Genomic DNA, 8,925 nt, shown 5'->3' on the forward strand with positions numbered 1-8,925 from the left:
CGCTTTTTTCTTATGGTTGGCGGGCTTGAACTGCCGACTTTTCAGTTAGCAACCAAGTACTTAACCTTTATGCCAGAAGATTAATGTATTTTCTTCCTCACAATACATCTAGAAGTGAATACTCCATTGTCCTCATCTTATAGGTAAGGAAACTGAGGCACAGGTAGGGTAAAAAACTGGCCTAGAATGACGTACCATTTCTGTGGGGATATGTCTTAGAAGGTACACAGTAAATATTAGGTAGAGCTGAGAGATGAGGCCTGGCATGATTTTGATTTCACTTTTTTTTGCCTCTGTCACCTCTCATTTTTCTTGCCTGATCGGGTCCCATTTGTGGAGTTTTTACAGGACAATCACTTCTCAAGTGGAGAAGGGAAGAACATACTTAGCCACCTACTTTAGGTGCCTTTCTCAACAGATGTCCCCTCGTGATAAGAGTCCATGTGACATTTTAGTGTCTGGCATCTATGTGAGACAGAAGCCCCAGTAACCTTTGTCAGAGCTGGATAACTCGATTCCCACGTTCCCGAGGAGCCGCTCCGTTTCCTCCAGCCAGGAGAGTGAAAGGTTCAGGATGTCTAGCGCCACCTTCTGGAGTCCGGAGACAGGTGGGCTCACCTGAAGATACTGAAGCAGTTCTAGCTCCTTCTTCAGGTCATGGCTGCAGCAAGGCTTTTTCATGCAAGCCTGAAACGAGATGAGACATTTCATAAGGAGCCCAGACTCCATGGCTAGAAATAGCACACATTCTCGACTTTGCCAGGAAGCAGCCAGCACCACGCGCCAGCCACCCTGGGAGTGTTCCCGTTTCGTTTCATTAGCTCTTTATTTTGTGCATTCTTGCTTGGCCTTTTGAAGACCAAAGTGACCCCACTTTTGGGTCCATGCAATTCCAAAGTCAAATTGCCACCTACAGTTTGGTTGAAACGAGAACCATATTTGGCTACTTTGATTCATCGGAATTCCTGCCGAGATCAACACACAAGCTGGTCAGAAAAGTTTGCTTCTCTGATTGGGAAGAGTGCCGATGAGCCAGCATGTACACAAACCCCTCAAACGGGAGCTGCTTATTTCCAGAGCAAGCAAAAATAGCTGCCTGCCCAATAAGTGACACCGTGTGGAGGGCCTCCACTCCTGTCTCCTCCATCGTCAGAGGTGACAGGAATAAAATTTCTTTTTTACTGCAGGATCCCAAAGATCACAAACGAAGAGCAAGCATGCTTCGTTGGTTCCTCTGGAAATAATATGTTTTGTTGTTGTTTTGGCTGTGGTTGTGGGGGAGTCTCCCTAAGTTAGTGTTTGAAGGTACTCAGACATCTTTACCTTGGCCATGCTGTGTTTACCTAGGAGGTATTTTTTGAAGGCTTTTGTTCTCTTTTCAAACAGACTTCTCCAGAAGAAAAAAAAAGGTGGATGAAAAAGCAGAGAAGTCTGCCCAATCTGATCTCTAGACACACAAACAGGTAAGTCAGAAAGTATTGCTACCAGGGTTCCAGTTCATACATGCATGGGTTTAATCCAAACAAAACATGTTTCTGTGATCTGTGGATGGCTGCAGACAAGTGCTCACAGGAATACACTTGTCTTAGTCTTCAAAACAGCGGCTTCCAAGGGGATCTGCTCAGCCAGTGAAATTCCAGGCAGAGACTGCAATTCCACAGGCTACGGCTCCTGTTTTTATGGGCTCCTAAAGAGCGTAGTAAGAGCTCTGGTTGCGTAGCGGTGACAAATCGGGCTGTGAACCTTAAGGTCAGCAGTTCGAAACTACCAGCTGTTCAGTGGGAGAAAGATGAGGCTTTCTGCTCCCATAAAGATTTACAGCCTCGGAAACCCTGTACAGGGTTGCTATGAGTCGGAACCGACTCCATGGCACATAAAAACAACAAAGAAGCTCTGGTAGCATAGTGGTTATGAGTCAGGCTGCCAACCTCAAGGCCAGCAGTTTGAAACTACCAGCAGTTCCGCAGGAGAAAGATAAGCCGTTCTGCTCCCATAAAGATTTATAGCCTCGGAAACCCTGTGTAGGGTTACTATGAGTTGGAACCGACTCCATGGTACTTAACAACAACAACAACAACAAAGGAGTCCTGGTGTGGCACTGTGGATTAATGCCCCAGACTGCAAAGCCATCTGAACTGCAAGGTCGGTGGTTCAAACTAACCAGTTGCTCCTTGGAAACCTTATACTGGGTAGCTATGGGTCAGAATTGATTCAACAGCACTTAACAACAACAACAACAACAAAGTGGTAACCGTGATAAATTTTCCCAAAGAGTAGCAAGGGCTGTCCTGTGGGCATTTCATTGGGAATCCTTACTCCATCCACCCCACAACTCAGACCTTGCCCCTTCAGGCTTTCGTTTCGTTCCCCAAACTCGAAGAACGTTTCAGAGCAACACAATTGGAGTCCCTCGACGATGCCAAAATGTCCACTTGGACGTGGAGCAAATTGAAAAGTACAGAATTCTTCAAGGAAGAGTTAGAGAGATGGAAACACCACCTTCAAAAGTGGAGGAAACGTTGAGAAGCAATAGCTTCACATTTTGACATTTTAAATAAAAGTTTCTATTATTTTTGTAGCAATACTTTTTCCTTACCCTCATGCATGCTTGTGTGGATGTGTGTGGGTGTATGTGTCTTTGTATTTTGCCCAGGTGCTATGGCGCTGTGGGTTAATGTGCTAAACTGCAAAGTTGTCTGAACCACAAAATTGGCGGTTCAAGCTCACCAGCCGCTCCTCGGAAACCATATGCAGGGTCGCTATGGGTCGGAACTGACTTTACGGCACTTAGCAACAACAAGAAGCTATTGAACCAGCAGTGACTTATAAAGATGGTTTCGTGCACAATAAAATCTGAGAGCCAGGACTGAATAGACCGGCAGGTTTTTCCAGGTCTCACAAGTTTTCCACCTTTGTTTCTGTTGCTCTCTATTAGTAGGAAATATTTGAGCTTTCCTTCTCTGATGGTTTCCAACTTTCTCAGGTTCTGCTTTTCACAGGTTTTACTCTAGTTTCTACTAAAGCCTGGCAGAGTCCTGGATGATGCAAATGGTTAAAGATTCAGCTACGAACTGAATGGCGGGCAGTTGGAACCCACCCAGGTGCCTGGTGGTCTACTTCTGAGGGGTCACAACTGTTGAAAATTCTGAGGAGCACATGGGGTCCCCGAGAGTCAGAATCAACTCAGTGGCAACTGGTTTGGTTTGAAAGCTGGACAACTGCCCCCAAACAAGCAGCACAAAGATCACATGGAGGGGACATTTGTGAAGCGCTTAGAAGGGGCCACCTGGCAGCTGTCCAGAGAAGTCTTCAGCTTCTCAATGTTCTCTGTGATTTCCTCCTGTCTCGTGCAGCTGAGCTGGTTTTCTTTCTGCAGGATCCATTTCTTCTGCTGAAAGGTGATGCTGTCCTCCGTGATCTGGGTAATTTTCTCAATTAACTGGTGAGAAAAAAAGGAAGGGTGGAAAGAGAAGGAATTTAAAATACAAGGAGACTCTGGACAATGGGAACTGGGACTCATATGCTGAAGTTCTCGGTCCCCATCTCAGCTGGTGACACAGGTGAGGATGGCCCTGAAGGACATTGGTTCTGACACTAGGAAGCAAATCCCCTGGTCAGGGATATGGCTAAGAGACAAAGCTTGAATTGGGGCCATGAGAGTGGCCCACATTCATCGGCAGAGCAGCAATAATTCCTAACCCTGAGCCTGTAGACAGGTCGGATTCCACCACATCAGTGAGAGCAGCCCACAGCGGGGTTTCTTATCTGTGTTAACAAGGCAGTTGTTACAGTCCCAGGTCCATCCTTGTTACCAACTCTCCTCTAGAGAAGGACTAAACCAGAGCACATCCAGGGTGTGGAGGCAGCCTCTTTTCCTACAGTTCCTGAAGGTTAAACACGAGTGTCCAGCAACCAGGGAAGAAGCTTGGATGGTCTAATTTGATTTTCACAGAAACATTTCAAGGGAGTTTAACTGGCTTTTGCTTTTAAAGCCAGGAAATCCCATAAAATCAAAACAACTCTTCATGGTGTAGCAACAGTGTGAAAAATATGTGCCACCAACAAAAACAGAAACATATGTTCATAGGGTCTGGAATCCCAGATCCCAGGAGAAGAAAGCGAAGGAGACACATGGCAACAGAAACAAACTAACCTGTTGATCAGTGATGAGCTTGTCCTGAGATGGCTTTGCTCGGCCGTACGTGGCCTTGATAACTTGACTTCTGAAGTGTTCAAGCTGCAGATAATAGGGAAGGTGGCAAAGTCAGAGGGGATGGGAGCTTGGAGCTACCAAACCTAGGAGGTCCGGGAAAAAAAATCAGTTAGAAGGGTCTGCCTGCCTTTAACAATCATCCCTGCTGTGTGCCATTGAGTCCATTCCGACTCATAGTAACCCTGTAGTATCTGTATGGGAACAGAAAGCCTCATCTTTCTCCATTCCAACTGCAGCCCAATGCCTAACCCACTATGCTACTGGGTTCCTTGTAATGATCACTATGCATTATTGAAATCTTTTCCTGTCACTGGAAGTGGCAGAACAGAGAGAGAACAGCAGGTCTTAATTACTTCTTAGGCTTGCCTGCCTAACGCAACCAGTGCACGTGGTCAGTACACACATGTTTCAAGTCCCCAGAAGAGGTGCTCACTGCCAATTATCCAATGGGAAGTCTGTGGCCGGGAGTGCTTTTCCATAATTGCCAGGTTGGCACCAGACTGTGAAATAAATATTGAGGCTGTCAGTCCAAGTAAATTGTGTAATGAATTAGGGGGCCTGGGTAAGAAGAATGCGCTCCCTTCTGTCTTTTTGTGCTTTCGATGATACGCAGGCTAAAGACTACTGATGGTATTCATCTCTGCATCCCTGGAGCCGAGTGTGGTGCCGTGCATGCAACAGACACTCAATCTGTATCTGCTGAATGTTTGTGTCTAGAACATCGGTTCAAGTCAGGGTTCTTGAAATCGGTTCCACTAGCTTTTATCGAGTGCCTCCTGTGTGCTGGGCTTTCAGATACAGGTTGATCAAAGAGCACAGTAAAGCCAAGTCAAGGTTTAGCAAATCATAAGGCCAAGGTGTTCTGGGCTTCATTCAGAAGACACAGGCTGAGAAGCCCATCTTTCTTTGACAATTTATCAACATGGCAGCCATGGGCTTGACGTCCATGGCCAAAATGTGGTCATTAAAGCAACTAAAACAAAGGCCTGAAGGAACTGTAAGGACCACTAGTCCAACGTAAAAGCGAATGACCTCCAAGGCCCAGGGAGTTCTGGAAAACCAAGGCAGGGACATCTCTGTAGTGAGACTGGGGTGACTTGAGGCACTCCAGACGGAGACTATCCTCTGGTTTCAGGACCAAGGAAAGGGTCCTACTTCATCCATGGGAGAGGTTCCATATAGGGGATCCTGTGAGTGATTATCTCCTATTACCACCCTGTAGGGTTGACTGGTCCCTCCAGATGATGACCTCAGTTCCAGAGTCCCCTGCCTGGGGAAGGCAGACCTGAGACAGGGAGCATGGCTTTGGAGATAAGTGGGTGGCAGAGAGAGGACTCATCCCCTTTCTCTTGAATCTAACCTAGAGGCATCACAGAATCTCCCTGGATCCTCCTGGATGGCCTTTGCCCAGAGCTGTACTTGGGGATGGCACAGATAATGCCCACAGATCAGCTGTGTGTTGGGGGAGGGGAAGAAGGCAGGAAAGGTGAGGGGCTAGCACAGGTGCACAATGGAAGACCCAGACTGGCAGGCTCTCTGCCTTTAACCTTTAGGACCTTTAGCACCTTTAGGACACATGGCACTGAGCATTAACATTAGATGTTTGTTGAACAGGTTTTAACATCACCACAATAGTTAAAAACCACCCTTGAACTCTGGATTTCAGCATGCCGAGACAAAGTTGGGTTGATAGCTCTGTCCAGATTAAGGCTTAGACCAGGGGTGGGCAATGTCCATCCTGTGGGTTGTATTAGGTCCTCAAAACCATTTGTCTGGCCCTGCCAAGGCAACTGCAGTTCCAACCATCATACTGATGGCAGTGGTGGTGGTGTGCTGTGGAGTCACTTCCGACTCATAGAGTTTCCAAGGCTGTAAATCTTTACGGGAGCAGAAAGCCTCATCTTTCTCCTGCAGAACAGCTGGTACTTTCAAACTGCTGACCTTGAGGCTAGCAGCCTGACTCGTAACCACAACGCTACCAGAGCTCCTCAGCCATTACATTATTGTTGTTAGGTGCCATCGAGTTGGTTCTGACCCATAGCAACCCTGTATAGGGTTTCCGAGGAGCAGCTGGTGAGCTTGAACCGCCAGCCTTGCAGTTCAAATGGCTTTGCAGTCTGGTGCATCTACCCACAGCACCACACCAGGACGCCAGCCATTATATTGTTGTTGTTGTTGTTATGTGCCGTGGAGTTGGTTCTGACTCATAACAACCCTGTACAGGGTTTCCGAGGCTATAAATCTTTACAGAAGCAGAAAGCCTCATCTTTCTCCCGCGGAGCAGCTGGTAGTTTCAAACTGCTGACCTTGCAGTTCGTAGCCCGATTCATAACCACTATACTACCAGAGCTCCTAGCCATTACATTAGGGGTGAATTAATTAAATTTTGATCAAATACAGCAGTTTGATCAAATACAGCAGGCTGATTTAAAAACAGATAATTTTGTATGGCCCATAAATGATGTAATAAATTTTGGCAGAAAAAAGTTTCCATTCCCTTGGCTTAGACAATACCAACTAAAAGTGCCCTGGGAATGGGTTGGGTGCCATGGAGGGAACCCTTTCAGATTGTGGTTCATAAACTTCATGGCAGGTTCGAAGACCTTTCCAAGAATCTGATAGGTGATGTGGAAGACCCTCACTCCCAGGAAAAAAAGCACAAACACATATACACGGCAGTTTTTTCTGTGGACCCCCTGGAACCGCATTGCCAGGTGAAGGTTCTGGTGAAGGAGATCCAAGGGGGGTTGCCTGTAGGGATGGCACTCTGGCGAGTCTTAGTTTCTGGTTTAGCCCTGAGTGAAGATTCAGTTGCATGTTTTGACCAACGTGGCTGTGACATGTGGAGCAGGAAGAGCTGTTCTTGGGCCTGAACATCCTAGGAGAAATCGTGCCTCCAGAGAGGCAGCTCGGTGCCTGCTCACCCTGTGCCCAGGAACATCTCCGTCTACCGTGTGGACTTGTAAGTCTTAGGGCTTTAATTTATTTTTCAGAGTGGCATTTCCTACAGACACCAGCCGTGACATGTACTAGGGGACTAAGTAGAAGAGTTAGTGGTAAATGTCAGCACTAAAGACGTTAGGGAGAAAGGACCGGGAACATTGTGGCGTTAAGGGGTTCAAATCTCTCCCAAGAGGGAATGGCATGACTAGCTGACTGCGGCAGGCACTGAGCCAGGACTGGCTGCCTGGTCAGGGTCTTACTTAGGCCATGGCAAACCACTACATGAGAAGCTAAATAGAAAAAACCTATTTAGCGATGTCTGCTGGGATATGGAAGCCACATCAAGCCTCTGTGCTTGAGATAAATGGGAGACCATGTGCTGCCTCCAGCCCGCCTCCTCCTCACTCTCCCCCACCAGCCTCCTGGTGCAGAAAATCACTGGGGAACATGGGCCCAGGAAGGGGCTCTGGAGCACGCCTACCTGACCTACTGCCCTTTCCAAATTGACTTTAATGAGGTTCTCTCTGTTCCCCATTTCTTGCAGATGAAGCAATTTCCTTCTGGAATCCTCCTGAAGCTTCTCTTCAACCTGAAATGATGAGGAAAGGCTGTACCAGCAGCTAATGTGACTGTAATGCACCCTGGGAAATTCCTCTAGGAGGTTTAATAGCCAAGAGGGAGTCCCAGAGGAGTAGGGATAGCAGCAGCCGGTGCACTCGGATCACGGGCATGCACAGGATGGAGGCAGGGTCACAAGGAAAGGGATCCTGAGAAAAGGACCAAGCTCTGCACCTGAGCTTAACTAGGTCTGTCCTACCCCAGGTTCCTAACAAGTTGATTGGCCTTGAGTAAGTTACCTCATGGCTCCCTGACTCACTGTCCTTATCTGTCAGTTGGGTATGATGATAAGAGTACCCATCTACTGGGAATTAAAAATGTTTAGATAGTGCCAGAACTTGTTAAGGGTTCTATCATTGTATTTGATATTCCTGTAAGTCATAAAATGTGGACAGGAATACCTACTGTGTAGTATCATTCTAATATCACTCAGCACAGGACTGCCCAGGATAGGTACTTGGGAATGAGAACGGTTTGTCATTAACAGTATTAGCACATTCACCCATGGAAACATCGCTGGGAGTGACTTGCTAAGCACCAGCTATTAAGTAATTGCAACTGGAAAATAAAATGTTTAAACTGGGGGAAACTTGCCTGTGTAACTATTAATACTCTTGTTTTAGGTAATAGTCAACGGAAGGTGAATTTAGGAGCATTTGATGCTGTCCTCTGCTGGCCATTACAGGCCCTGCAGGTTTGCTGGATTCATTTTTGACCAATATACAATCATTGAGCACCTGTGAAGCCCAGGGCTCTGATACTATCAGGAAATGAGGTAGACCATCTTAAATGAAGGGAGTATGTATAGAAACAACTTCAGAAGCTCTTTATTAAGGGGATGAAGAGGGCTCCAAAACCAAGCCAAATTCACTGCCTAAGCCCATTCTGACTCAGAGAGACACGGTAGGACAGAGTGGAACTGCCCCCTAGAGTCTCCAAAGCTGTAAATCTTCACGGAAGCAGATTGCTACACCTTTTCCCTCAGAGTGGCTGGTGGGTTGGAACCATTGACCATTGCTAAGTTAGCAGTAGAGCGTTTTAACCACTGTGCCACTAGGGCTCTTTGAAGAAGGCTCACACAGATGTGAAAAACCCAGCAACGTATTTTAGAGATTCTTTTACTGGGTTGTTGTTAAGTACCGTGGAGTCGG

The 8,925-nt window shown here is 46.8% G+C and overlaps 1 protein-coding gene across 1 annotated transcript in view; it reads right to left on the reverse strand.

Annotated features, from left to right (window-relative positions):
• Positions 1-8,925, reverse strand: part of FHAD1 (forkhead-associated (FHA) phosphopeptide binding domain 1) — a 216,523-nt gene that overhangs the window by 87,668 nt on the left and 119,930 nt on the right. The window contains exons 10-13 of the mRNA XM_006866421.1: positions 7,638-7,745; positions 4,154-4,237; positions 3,287-3,439; positions 492-687 (exon numbers count right to left, since the gene is read on the reverse strand). Of these exons, the coding sequence (XP_006866483.1) occupies positions 492-687; positions 3,287-3,439; positions 4,154-4,237; positions 7,638-7,745 (541 nt within the window). The remainder of the gene's footprint in view (positions 1-491; positions 688-3,286; positions 3,440-4,153; positions 4,238-7,637; positions 7,746-8,925) is intronic.

This window comes from Chrysochloris asiatica, unplaced genomic scaffold, assembly GCF_000296735.1.
Source record: "Chrysochloris asiatica unplaced genomic scaffold, ChrAsi1.0 scaffold00090, whole genome shotgun sequence".
Lineage (NCBI taxonomy): Eukaryota > Metazoa > Chordata > Mammalia > Afrosoricida > Chrysochloridae > Chrysochloris > Chrysochloris asiatica.